The 14079-nt window shown below is 52.7% G+C and overlaps 2 protein-coding genes across 2 annotated transcripts; both read right to left on the reverse strand.

Moving 5' to 3' along the window:
- Window positions 1-4495: 4495 nt before the first annotated feature.
- On the reverse strand, window positions 4496-5069 carry N7446_012312 (alpha/beta hydrolase family protein; the record flags this gene model as incomplete). Its single annotated transcript, XM_058521054.1, has 2 exons — window positions 4496-5005; window positions 5028-5069. The coding sequence occupies 2 exons, from the start codon at window positions 5067-5069 to the stop codon at window positions 4496-4498; spliced, it is 552 nt and encodes a 183-aa protein (XP_058366420.1).
- A 54-nt stretch (window positions 5070-5123) lies between these two features.
- On the reverse strand, window positions 5124-12905 carry N7446_012313 (uncharacterized protein; the record flags this gene model as incomplete). Its single annotated transcript, XM_058521055.1, has 4 exons — window positions 5124-5539; window positions 5600-5971; window positions 6061-12010; window positions 12276-12905. The coding sequence occupies 4 exons, from the start codon at window positions 12903-12905 to the stop codon at window positions 5124-5126; spliced, it is 7368 nt and encodes a 2455-aa protein (XP_058366421.1).
- Window positions 12906-14079: the final 1174 nt, after the last annotated feature.

A 14079-nucleotide genomic window follows, 5' to 3' on the forward strand; every position in this document is an offset into this window, starting at 1 on the left:
TTGGTTTCTGCTGCGTAGCTGATCCGTCGCGCGACAACTGCCTCCAGAAACTTTCCGAGCGTGTTCAGCAACGCCACGGGTCTGTAGGATTTTGCGAGCTGGTAGTCACTTTTGCCTTGCTTCCGGAGCACCACCGTGATTGAGCGCTGGAAATGTGACGGGTTGTATCCCGTGTTTATGCATGCGTTGAATAACTGGACCACTGTTGCTAGAACCACCGGTATCTCGATAAGCTTGTGCCAGAGAGAGTTTGGTATACCGTCTTCTCCGGGTGCTTTCCCTGCTTTCGCTCCTCGCACCGCCTCCTGTATCTCTTGAGCGGTGACTGCTGGAAACTCGATTTGCTGTGGGTACAGGAATGAGTCTGTGTCGGATAGATCGGCCGGCGGTGGTTTTGGGAAGAAGGCAGTCCGGAATGCCTCTGCCTTTTGCTCAACTGTTTCTGCGAGAGTTCCAGGCATTTGGGGATCCTGTATTTTCAGCGAAGGGGTGATACCCTTCTCATATGCCCCGTCTCGGTTTCTTGCCCATTTAGCCAATCGCCACATACCCTGTGGGCCATCTTCAACGACTTGCTGGACTCGGCGCCGGTGCGCTCTTGACAATGTTTTCTTGACGAGTCGCGTTTTCTTGTTGCGTGCTTCCGAGTAGCACATCCAGTCGTAGGGGTCTTTGGTTCTCGTATGTCTGCGACGGAGGCGACGAACTTCTTTGACCGCAACTTTACACTCGTCGTCAAAGTCGGGGTTCGACCACGCGGATGGTTTTGCCCATGGGGTTGATTCCTCGATTGCTGACTGGATCACACCCATTAGCTCCTGGCATTTGGCTTCTATCCTCTGCAGATCTGCCTGGTATAGGCCTCCTGCCTGTAGACCTCCTTCGATCTTCTGGATGAGTTTCTGGTCATCAGTTGCGTTCCAGTTTCTTCTCTTCTGTTGTACAGCAATGGGTGTAATAATATCAAGCACAGTCCTGATCGGGAAATGGTCGGATGCGTGCTCGATGTCATCCGCCCTCTCGCAATTGATAAGCCTGTTGACCAGGTTGAATGTGATGAAGGTGAGGTCAATCACCGACGACTGAGCGTTTCGAGACCAGGTAGGTCTGCCTTGTTGGGTCGTCAACTCGAGTCCCCATTCATTGGCAATTTCTAGGAGTTGCTCGGCCTCCTGATCGGCCCTGGTCCCTGTTCCTCCCCATCTCGGGTGATGCGCGTTCATATCTCCAAGGATGATGTGTTCTCCATGAGGTCGTTTTGACAGCTCATTTCTCAGATGTCTAAGAGTATTGCTGCCCGGCCTATTGTATATGTTGTGTATGAAGAGATCTGTCCAGTCTCTGCCCTGATGAGCCTTTCTAAGTTTCAGTAACTGGTAGTCCTGTGAGACGAGTTGACACGACCAAGTGCTCGGGTCAAGCCTTTTAGACACAAACAGGCATACGCCCGGTTGGGAGAGATCCGAGGCTTGGACTTGATTGTCCTGGCCTTGGGTTGTTCCGTCGGCAGCTGCTTTTGGTGGGTAAATTAGCTGGAATGTTGCCGTCGCTGGTTGGTGTGCTGTGTGTTGCATTTCGTTCTTCCATGGCTCCTGCACCGCGACGACGTCCGCCGCGAGGACATTTCTGTCTCTGAGGAACGTTGCCATCACTGGCCACGATTTGTGTACGTTGTATTGAAGAATCTCAAACGATTTCATTGATGAGTTTGTTCGTCATCGCTTCGTTCGCTGGCCTCGTGCCATACTTCATCATTTGGGTCTTCGATTGTTGGTGCATCCGTCGTAAAAATCGGCGGAGAAGATCCGATTGGTATCGCTTGTCGCTGCTTGTATTTCAGAACCACCAATTTGCGGTATTCGGGGCTCTCCGGGTCCAGTTCGTCCTCGTCATCAGGCTCGGACGTGTTACCGGCCATGTTGACAGAGGTGACCTCGTTAATGAATTGGGTAAGTCGGTGTTCCCGGCTATCCTGCGGAGTGTCAGGTTGAGGGAGATCGGCCGGAGTGGGTTGAATGCTGAGCCATTCATTGTCGTCTGGTTGCTCGTCCATGGTGTCGTCCGGCTCGCCTGTGCGGCGCCTTTTCGAGGCCGCTTGGAGCCTTGTTGACCCTTGGCATGCTAGTGGTATCATTGCTGGTTTCGGATTCTTTGGCCTCGTTCTTGAGCCTTTTGGGCGACCAGGACCTCTTTTGAGCTGAGTAGGCTGAATAGGCTCAGTGTTTTCCTCTGGTGATGTTTCTACTTCTATTGCTGCAGCCTCCACGTCGATTACAGCATCCTGGGGGTTCCGCCGGGGCTCTTCCCCCCGTTGCTCCTCTGGAGCGTGTATCGACGCTTCGAGTCCATTCGTGGCCATGGGGTCTGCCCTGGTCGAAGTTGCTTCTTTGCCAGTGCTTGCCGTCACTCGGAGGTGCAGAGGAACGCGGTGATATGCAGGGCAGTTGGCCAGCGCTTGCTTGGCTTCGTTCATCGCTGCAACCTTCACCGGACATTCCCGACTTGTAGGGTGATGCCCTTCACCACAGTTGGCGCACTTGACTGGTATCGCTTGCCCCTTCGTCGACGGACACTCTCAGGTCGGGTGTCCGTTGGCGCAGTGACCGCATTTGAATAAGTTGGAACAGTGTGACTGGATATGCCCCGGCTTTTGGCATTTTCTGCATAGCTTTATCCGCCCCTCACGACAGAATCGTGATGCATTGTGAATTTGCTTCCCCCACACGATTCCCGAGATGATCGCGCGATTAGCCACGACTGGGCTGGTGAACTCGATCAGGATGGAGCCCTCCGCCCTCTCACCCGGACGGGTCATCCATCCTAGATACTGAATCTTAGCGCCTTCGCCCCAGTTGTTCTGCCTGAGCAGCTCAGCCGCAACGTCAGCCATCGTCTCCGGAGTAACCTTCATGGACCTCACGGGAATATGGTACGCCACCACTCCCCATGACGGTTCTTGGACCACCGAGCCTGGTCCAAAGGCTCTCAGCCACGCAGCATGTTTGCGGAGGACCTCTGCCCCTGCCGCACTGTTGGCGATCATTGCCACATCCCCCGACGGCAATTTTCGAGCAGCGACAAAGAAAGCCTGTCCGGCCAGTACCCCTGAATTCTTCTGACGGGCATTTGATACCCTCTGTCGTTCAGCCCTCTCGACCAAATCTTTTGGTGTCAATCCACGGATTTGCTCGCGGTTCATTCCGACCTTGACGATGACCTCTCGGTCCTCGCGAAGTTCCATTTCCGGTACTCCTGGTGACGATGTGCCGCCGCTCCGGGTGATAGGAGCCGCAGCCGTAGCCAAGTCGCGCTGCCATTCTTTGGCCCGGAAGTTGCGCCACGCTGCCGCAGAGTTCGCCGCGGGGGTAGATAGTGCCGTCGATAATGTGCTCGTTGTCTTTTCTATGGTATCAATTCGCTGGTTCAGGCGTTCGGTGTCGGCGTTGATCTTGGTCAGCGCCTCAAGCACCTTGGCCATCCCCTGGCCGTCTCCCCGTTGGGCGTTGAGTGCGTACTGGCGGACAGCACGAATATATCCAGTGACATACCGGTCCTCCGTGCCATTGTTCTCGATGTGGTTGAGCACCCTGCGGGCCCCTTCCGCGATGTCGTCCATGGATCGGGGTGGATCCGCGAGGGCCGTGGTTTTTGGTGTTCCTCTCCTGCCAGGGGGCAAAATATGTGCGTTCGCACCCGTCCCAACCATCGCTGCCATCTCCCCTATAAAAAGGGTATCAGGTCGTAGCGCTTGAGGTTACGATTACGATGAACTAATTCACGAGGCTGTGAGACCTCTGATTGGCTAGATATTTCAAGAAAACGTTTTTGCCCCAGAACACGAGCGACCAAAATCAAATAGGAGTGTCCATGAATAGACATAGGGTGTGTATTTGTTCTACCTCCTACATTCCCGTATACACAAACAAGCAAGAGCGTCTCTCTCGAAGATATCACAGATTGTTAAGGCAATTCATGTTTGAATGGGTGGCATACACCAATTATTAGCTCTGCTGGGTTTTTATGGTTAGGTTTAGTTGCCCTATTCAACGGAAGCCTATTTATCACGGGAGCCATCTTATACCTCAGCATCACCAGATTGCCGCTAACTATCCCAGGATTTGTACGGTAGCAGCACTCCGCATGGATGTAGACATTAGATTTGTGCCTCATAAATACCACCAGATGCAGTTATAAGGGTAAAAATTCAGTCTATTTAAAGCATACCGAGCACCAATTGTGGAAATTGGCGACTTCCCTTAACGCTCCACCTTGAACTTGCGCGATCTGGTTAGCATCTCTCGTACTGTAGTTAAGAGTGCCACTAGACCGTAATTGGTGGTGATGTATTACGTCATAATAGCTTCGCCCGCGTCAACTTGAAACAGCATATTCGAATACACATCTTATTTGATCTCTTTTGGTCTGATTGGTTGCTGCCCGTAACCAGCATACTGGATCCTCCGGAATCGTCAGCTAGCTTTGACTAATCGTTGCCTCATCGAGTATTGTTGTCACCTGTACCCTCCACTAATAGATGCTCAAACAAGAATTGATATCCAGGCTCTATCCACTTCTTCCACTGCGCATCCCCCGGTTTCAATGTCAAATCAAAGATATGCCTTCTGCGTGGCACCACTTGCACCTCACCATCCAGACCTCTCGCCTTCATCTCCTTGATGAATGTCACGCTCATCTGACATGGGACGACCTCGTCTTTCTCCCCATGAATGATGTACGTCGGTGTGCGATATGACCCGTCGCGCACGTGTGCCAATGGACTTAGCGACTGGATTTGGATTGTAGTGGGTAGTAGTAGTCTGTTCAGTGAGCCCGTGAAACCATTGAGGAGGAGAGAGAGACCATTGCCACCAGCAAATAGATTCAAAATCAGTTCCGAACGCGGATCGCCTCGGCACAGGAGGCCGAGATTCTCTTCAGAGGCGCCGATACCCTTGGGGCCATCGTAGTGGGAGATCTGCTCACCAACGTTCCGCATGAAGATTTCCTTCGCGGTGGAGGCGGCTTACCACTTTGCCGGAGAGGGCTCTTTCAATGCTCTCAACATCCATGGTGGGGGCGGGGTATGCTCCTAGATCTCGGAGAGTCCAATCTGGGATAATTCATCAGCAATCCCAGCGAAGGAACCAAAGGGTACCGTTCCGAGAAAACGCACACTCATGCTCAAAGTCAGTTGGGGCGTAAAAGCTCAGAATCGCGGTCGGAGGTTTGACGCCTTTCTCGAAGCAGGTCCAACCCGTTGTTATCGCTAAGTGGCCACCAGTGCTCCAACCCACTACGACCAACTTGTCCACGTCCACCAGAACTCCTTGCTCTTTGGCGATCCCAGGCAAAGTAGTCCGGGCCCAAACCAAGGCATCGCAAATATCGGTGATAGGTCCAGAGTGCACGTCAACCTCAGGACACAAGCGATAGTCAAGGGAGATGGGTAGGAGGTTGTTTGTAAGAAGATACTGAGTTTGGTGAGGGCGGATGGCTCGCCGGGAGAGAGTCATATAACCACCGCCATGAAGCATCAGTGCTAAACGGATTTTTGGATCAGGGAGTGGTAATTGTAGAAGGACAAAGAATGCCTACCTACCGATCGGCATCGGTTTGTTCCTGGATCGATCTTGAGGCGGAGGATAGTAGATGTCGGCTTCAATTGGTAGATCGTCGACCACTTTATATGGCACTGTCCGTAGCTCGTAACGCTGGGTTTCATTCTTGGTTCCGATCTTGTGAAGCCTAGTCGAACCGATGATGATCTGTTGCGTAGTCGACTCCTTTGTCGAACCTGTGGTCCATCCGCAGGAGCCGAACCCGGCTTCCTGAAGATAGCTAACCCATGCATGAGGTGGTTGCAGGGGATAGTTTCTCCCGTCTTTTGCTGACCACCAGCCAGATAGCAACCCAAAGACGAGATCGAACCAGTTGATGTTGCGTGTCAGTTCCAGCAGCACCACGAAGCCGTCTTTTCGGAGCATCGATTTAATGCGCGTACAAGAACGAGTGATATGGGACGTGGCATGCACCACATTGGTTCCAAGGACGAGATCATACTTCGCTTGCAGGGTGGCTGGGGGTCTTTTTCCAGGTCCAGGGTACAGAAGTCCATCCAAGGATACTGCTGCGAAAATTTCCTCTTTGCCACATTAACAAGCGTGGGCGAGATATCTGTGAATGTGTATTGAACGGCTTTGTTTCGAGATTGGAGTAACTCGCACAGTTGTTTCGTAGTACCCCCCGTACCAGCACCGACTTCAAGAATCCGGAATGGCGCTTGAAGATTGCCTCGCGGTATGACTCGGTCCATCAGATCGAGGAGGAGATTGGTGGATGGTTTGAAGAGCGGTGAATCACTGTAGAACTTGTTGAGCACATCTTTTCCGGTTGGAGTTCCGAACAGCAACCGAACAGCATCCTCTTGCTCCGTCAAACATCGAGCCAAATGAGGCGCAGTCACAGATATCAACTGAGCGTCTGTGGTGTACTTAGGATGGGAGGTAGTCAACCGATCTAACAAGGCCTCAGGAAGCAAGCTCGGGAGAGGCTTTGTCGACCGGGTGATCTGGGATCCTCGCCTTTTGACGATTCCGTATTCTGTGAGGATATCCCACAGACGTGATACGAGCCGGCTGTGCTTTGGCGAGCAATCGAGCTCCGGGACGGTCTCACCCTCTCGGAGGTCGCGGAGACGTATACCCAGTTGCTCAAACGCTTCAGTAATATAGGCGACGGTCAATTCGTCCTGTTGGAGCACAACTGTTTCCCAATAACCAGTCAACCCATGGCGGTCAGCAGCCGCAGTAAATAGACTCTGACAGTCATTGAGAGCCTCAAGAGGGTCGCGGCTGGGACTGCTGTTATTATCGAGGCCTGTATTTCCTAAGCACTCGTCCTTTTGAGAGAAGGAGATGGCTGGTGGTTCCAATGAGGTGGGTGAACGATTTGGCGGGCTGCTGGATGGGGTCAGGGGCTCGTAGACAGCGTTCGACGCCGCACCCACTGTGGAAAGCAAAGTCTCCACGGTGGTGCTCAGGTCCAGCTCGAGCTCACTTCCGTAAATTTCCAAAGCGGACTTCAATTCAATTAATGATAGAGAATCGAATCCAATAGCATCCAAACTCGCAGTTTTCACGATCGAAGACATATCGACTGCGGCATATTCGGCGAGCACCTTGAACACAGCATCCTTCAACGCGGAGGTTTCAAAATTGGGATTTGATGGGACCTGTGTCGCATCAGCTAATGGTGGACGCATCGGCTGCAACATATTGCGATCGGATGTCTGGTTTAGAAGAGAGACCAAAGCAGTAACGGTGGTAGATAGGTCAAAATCCAGCTCTACTCCGAATGCTTCCTGGACTGAAGATATGAGCTCAATCAAGGAAAGCGAATCAACACCGAGTGCCTCAAACGTTGCGTCTGGTGTGATTGACTGGACATCGATCGCAGCGTACTCAGCAATCAAGGTGAGGATATTCTCTTGCCGCCCAGAGTTGATAGAAGTTTGGTTGAAAGCCGGAGAGAGGAAGGAAGATACAATTCCCGTAGAAGCACTCCTGGAAGGATTCGTTCCAGACAGTGTCTTATCAAGATCAGGCGTCCAACTCTGCATTTTGGGCAACAAACGAACAATTCCCTCAATATTGGTCGCAAGAACCTCGTTACTGCCAATTTCAACATGAAATCGCGACCGCAGCTCATCCACCAGTTCAATGGCTGCCAATGAATCAACACCCAAGTCGGCTATCGCAGCATTGATTGAAATCTCCCCAGGGCTCAGTCCGATAAATTCAGCCATAACTTTCTTGAGAGCTACAATGCTCGCCTCATCAATTCCATTCTGTGTAGAGGAAGTGGACGGACCTTCATTGAGGACTTTGGGTGCCGTTGTGGAAGGGGTTGGGAGGTGGATAGCCGGGCAGGCACTGAATTGCTGATTCAGTCTGCTCCGGGAAATTGTGTCGTCCTGAGTAACTGGACCTAGAATTTTATGAAGCGTGCTGAGTGGCAGTTTAGAGAAGTGCATGCCAGTGATTGTCACAACTAAGGCCTCGTCGTTGCCAAGGACAAAAATATCTCCTGTTGCCTTGGCATCGCCCACGGCACAGAAGGAGGCATATACGCGCCCCTTTCGCATGGCTTTAAAATCACAGCCAGGGTGAACGACGATGGAATCTGCACCGGTGGCGAGATAGGCCTCGTCATCTGCGCAGAGATCACTCGTGTTGACCAGTAGGCCCAGGACCTGAACGTAGTTATCCAGAGCTATGGTATCACAGGCACTAACTGCAGTACTTTCTTCCGTGTCAGAAGCGGCCGGTAGAGCTAATTCTGCCATGACCTCAGTTCCAGCCATCACGACCACGGAGATGCCCTGCAGAATTGAGGAATAGTTTACCACACGGGAGAACAATTTATAAGCCCGGTGAGTTCTGAAGGTCTCTGTCGGCGGTGCGATGGCCACGAAGTTGCTCAAGCGCGCTTTAAGAACTCTCTGTTGATACTGGAACTGTCTCGCCTGGTGGTCATCGAGGGCGGCAAAGAGCCTGAAACTGGCCTTCGCATGGACAGTCGATTTGGACTTGAGATTTCCAATTGCCGAACTCTCCACGGTAAACGTCCAATCAGGACTGTGTTTTCCTCGGATAGTCAAATGGACAGCCCTGCGCGTGTCGATCCCAAGTGGGGCGTCGATGCGGAAGTTCCATAATGAAAACCCAGGCCTATCACCGCTATCTAGTACAGACGTCGCAGCCATTATAACGAATTCAATATATAGGGCAGCTGGGCACAGTGGATGGCCGATCACATTGTGGCCTGTGACAATGGACCGAAACCGTTCGGTCAGCGTACCAACGCCAAAGCACAAAGTGTGAGGATCTTGCTGCGCGTCTGTGTAAGGACTGACCAATTTCAACGAGACTCCCTTCGATTCTGTTCGAGGCTCTGGTGCTTTGAGAGTGCGAGTGCGGAGCGCATCCTGGATCGGGTCCACATAGGCAAGCCAGGCTTTCGTACGCTCGAATGAGTAAGGGGGAAGCCATATCGGTTTGACTCCAGCAGTCTTGAAGTTAAAGAAAGAGACGGGAACGCCCTCACGCCATAACTGCGCAGTAGCCTCGCTAACTGCATCCATCGGATTCTGTCTAGTGCCAAGCTTAATGGGTATGAAAACGTGCTCTTGAGGAGCTGAAACAGCCTTTTTTATCATGGGAATGATTGGCGAATCAACGCCAGCTTCGAGCCAGATGCATGAGCCGAGATGCTGCTCCAGCCGGTGCACCGCGTGATAGAAAAAGACCGGCCGCCGCATGTGCTGAGAGATTCGCTGGAACGAAATATGGCTTACTGGGTCGCGCGTACTACTCTCCACGGGAATCTGCGGGGAGGAAAAGTGACATCGCTCGGCGGCCTCGTCGAGGTCCCCGAGCAATGACTCTGAGAATCGGGAATGGAAGCCGTGCGTGGTGTCTACCTTGGAAGACGCTATGCCTCTAAAGGAAGGTTCCTGGAGCAGAATATTCTCGATGGCGGCAATCGCGTCAGCTGAGCCAACGATAACATGGCTTGTCGGCGCATTGTAGCATGCAATCTCGACTTCTCCCGAGCCGTCAGGCAAACGAGCGATGATGTCGTGAATCACTGGCTCTGTACCGTGGATGACAACCATAGTCCCTTGCTCAGGGCCCCACTTCGACTGAATCAACTGCGCTCGGGTCCTGACGAGATCCATGGCATCTTCCAGGGACATCACACCTGCAACTGCCATCGCAGTCAACTCCCCGAAACTGTGGCCGACGACAGCGTCAACCTTCAACCCGGACTCAATCCATGCCGTGGCACAAGCATATTGCAAGGCGAATAATGAGCATTGCAACAGGACCACATCAAAATGGGGCTTAGTTTGGAAAATCCACGGATAAAGGGAGGGCGACCCGCTCCTCACGAGATAATGATCACATCGGTCGAGATGCTGTTGTAGAAGAGGGCAAGATTCATACAGCCCTTTGTGGAGCCCAACTGCTTGCTTGGCTTGTCCACTGAAGGCCAACACCAGCTTTTTGGGAGTCTGTGGGACTTCAGTGACTTTTTCCAAAGCATCGAGGCTCCCCGACAGTGTCGAGATATCCTCAGCGGTGCACGTCCAAGCAAATCGCTGCGGCTTTCGACACTGAAAAAGGGTTAGTGCCACATCGCCAATTTTTGGTGCAGATCCTGCGAGATACTTCTTCAAGCTTCTCGCATTCGCCGAGAGACTATTTCTCGACGCCGCCGTCAATATTATGGGATAAGGGGAAGGCAACCTCGGGTAAGGAGCTGCATCCGGTTTGTCCTGCTGGGGACTTTGGCAGAGCAGCAAGGCTGCGTTGCTTCCCGCCGCGCCATAGCTGTTCACACAAATTGCCCGGAATGGCGCCCTCCATGGTTGAGTTGCGGTCGGGATGACCATCTTAGCAGGTTCAATCGACGGAATCTTCGGATTAAGGCGTTGGAAATTGGCCATTGGCGGGATGAGGCCTTTGTTGATCATGAGAATGGCTTTGATCACCCCTGCCACACCCGCCGCACTCTCACAGTGGCCGATGTTGGCCTTGATTGATCCCACATACAGTGCATGTTCTCTTGTCGGACTGGCGAATCCCCGCCTAATGCCTTCGATCTCGACGGGATCTCCGACCTGGGTGCCCGTTCCGTGGGTTTCCACGTACGTGACGAGCGAGGGACTCATGTTGGCCTCTTGCAAAATGTCTTTGTACAGCTGCAACTGCGAGGCAGTGTGCGGAACAGTGATGGACTTGGGGTCACTGCCTTGGTTTGTGGCGATGCCCGGAATGACTGCGAAAATCTTATCGTGGTTGGCCATGGCCTCCACCAACGGCTTGAGAACCAGCAAGCCGACCCCCTCGCTCCGGCAGTAACCGTCCGCTGCCGCATCAAATGGCTTGCATTGGCCTGTCTGACTGAGGAAACCTGCCCTGCCTAGGTCGAGAAAATGTGTTGCAGTCCCTAGGAAGTTGACGCCTCCAGCTAAGGCAGTCGTACATTCTCCGCGTTGCAACGCTCGGCAGGCGCGAGATATCGCTACTAGAGATGAGGAGCAGGCAGTATCGATGACTTCGGATGGCCCCGTCCATCCGAAATAATGGCTGACCTTGCCACTCAAGAAGGCCGTGATCGTTCCCGTCGCGGTGTACGCGTTCGGTGCGTGAGCAGACGTATGCTCCAGATAGTCAATAAAACTGGCGCCGAGGAAGACTCCCACACGGTCACCAGCGTCTCGGCGCTGGGTGGAGCAGATATATCCACTCGATTCCATCGCCTGGTAAGCAGTCTCGAGCAGGAGGCATTGCTGCGGATCCATATAAGTGGCCTCTTTGCTGCTGACTCGAAAGAATGAATAATCAAAACAGTCATGGTCGGTGATGAAGTTCCCATAGAATTTCTGCTTGCTGGCCCATTTGCAGTCTGACTGGACGCGAAAGGAGTCCTGGAAGTTAATGCGCTCTGTGGGCACTTCTTGGACCATGGACTTTCCCGAGGATATGATCTCCCACAGCTCTTCCACACTATTGACGCCTGGAAATCGACCGGCTAGGCCGACCACCGCGATCGCACGGGAAGACTGGTCCGTTGGGATGCCAGGGCTCGGTTCCAGTTCCGGGGCTCGGGTAGGAGACATGCCCAAGAGGGTGAACATGTCCATCTTCGAGATCTGGACCCCAGCATCCCGGAAAGGCTTGAGGGATACGCAGTCTCCGATTCCGAACGCTGCCAGGAAATGTGTCGTTCGGCCGGTGCGGCTCAGATCCATGGCCACTTCGGACAACAGCTGATACCACTCGCACTTGTCGACGAGGATTGTCCGTGCAATCTCGAGCGAGAAGGAGCCTTCCGTGCTAATCTTCGTCGTCCGGTTGGACCTGAAGGGAACCAGGGCACAGGCCGCGTGGGGAATGCGCAATTGCTCATCCGCGTCACAAAACTTGGATAGCTCTTCCACTAACTGGAGATTGTCGGGATGGTGTAATTTCCCTCGCAGGGGTATCAACTGCACGGTCAACTTTTGCGCGACGGCGAACTGCTGGAGCTCCAGTAAACACCTCGCCGGTCCCACGATGCTGACCGTTCTGGTATCCGTGATGGCCGATATATGAGTCTAAGACCAGGCGAGGTCAGTATCAGTCGGTGTCCAGTTCGCCTGACGTCATTTTCGATGGTGTTGGGGAGAGAAAAGGGGGGGAGCGGATGTGGACATCCTCCATACGCACTCCTGGAAAAGACTTAACGATCTCTTCCGCTTGGCCTGCACGTTTCAGACGGACCACCATGATGGTCGACATTTTCGACGGGTTGTCATCTCCCACATCCCCCGCCGCTCCAATGCCCACAGCGATTCGGATAATTTTGCACGCATGGGCGACAATTTCTTCCTCGTCATGGGCGCAGGCCACGGAAACGGCCGCCAGCATCCCCCCACAGTACCCTTGAATTCCGCCTCCGCTGTGGAAATGGTTGATCATCTCATGATGGGTGCGGTTCGTCTGGTCCAGAAACTGAAAGTACTGGGCCAGATGGATGACTAACAAGAGAGGGAGCGCCAGCATCCCCGACGGCACCCCGTCGAGGGCACCGATGCCCTCCTCATCCGAAGAAATCCAGTTGGACAAGTTCTGGAGGCATCTGGGGCCATCTTCCAACGTCGCAAAGCCTGGATGAAGCGGCCGGAACGCTGCCCAAACTCGAGGCAAGTCTTTGATGGCTTGTACCAACGGGACCAGGACCGCCTTGCTCCGAATGTAGGAGCGCAGCTCCGAGAGGTATCTATCAGATGGTGTCTTGCTCTGGGGACCAAAAATCGCCAGCGATGGAAGAGGGCCGGAGAACCACGGAGAGGCCATCATGAAGCGGCAGACCTGGAAGGGAAAAGCAATGCAGTGCTAAGAAAAGTTAACGCGCAGCGTTGGAGCTGCAGGAAGCGATGGAGATTGAAGTTGGATATTCGGTTCCAGTATAAGCCTTTTAACTCCACTGCTCATTGTGATCTTATCACGGTGGGTCTACTCACGAGCAGGCATTATCTCGTCAAGTGGGTCTCACCAGAGAACTGGACGCGGCAGAGAAGCTTAGCTGGCTGGGCGCAACTCAATCCACATGGTTGTATCATACGAGTGTCACTCCGTAAACTACGGAGGTTGTTGGAGCACCTGAATAGTCCTGCACCTCATACCGCTGTTTGACCGTGTCTATGACACGGGGCGCCCCCTTTTGTTCAACAGAGGTCGAAAACAAAAGTAAGCTATTCCAATTTAGGATTTAGTCTATTGTATTGTATTGTTCAACCACACCTACTGTGACGGTTCATAAGTTTTAACAACACCCATGGACCCACTACTAATTACATAATTTTCTGCCGGTTTTAAAACCTCATGCCCATTTTAACTAGTACTGTGTATACCATCCCTGGCTATCAATAATGGCTTGCACCCGATGCGGCATAGTCTCAGAGAGATGCTTTAGGTGCTCAAGGTTCAATTGGTCCCATGCAATCTGTGCTGTATCTATTAAAATAGCCTTTGTCTCCTCATTATTCCTCATGTCAATAAGATCAGGCCGAAGCTTATAGATCTCGGCCTTTAACAACGCCCAGAGATTCTCAATTGGATTTAAATCAGGCGAATGTGGCGGCCATTCCATTACCTCGAGCTCTAAGTCCCGTAGAGCTTCTCGGACGATGTGGGCAGTATGCGTTGGCGCATTATCATGCTGAAAAATCGACCCTTCGTACGATATTAAGGTAGGTAGGATTCGGAGGTATAGATCCCGGATAACGATGCTATTCACACCTCCACGCTCTGATTCCGGATCCCCGAATAGCGGAACTAAACCAGTTCGACGGGTAGCGCCCGAGAAAGCAGCCCAAAACATCTGCTTAACCTGCTTTCCCCGTTGTGGAAGGCCTTGAACTTGTCCGAGTTTTGGCTGGTCTTTTGGCCGAGTAAATGTCCATTCTTGACGGACACCAATTCCACGCTCTACCGTACATTCATCGGACCAAAAGACGCGAGCCCAATC

Source organism: Penicillium canescens (assembly GCF_028828765.1).
Source record: "Penicillium canescens strain IBT 15451 chromosome Unknown utg000010l_segment0_segment0, whole genome shotgun sequence".
Classification (NCBI taxonomy): domain Eukaryota; kingdom Fungi; phylum Ascomycota; class Eurotiomycetes; order Eurotiales; family Aspergillaceae; genus Penicillium; species Penicillium canescens.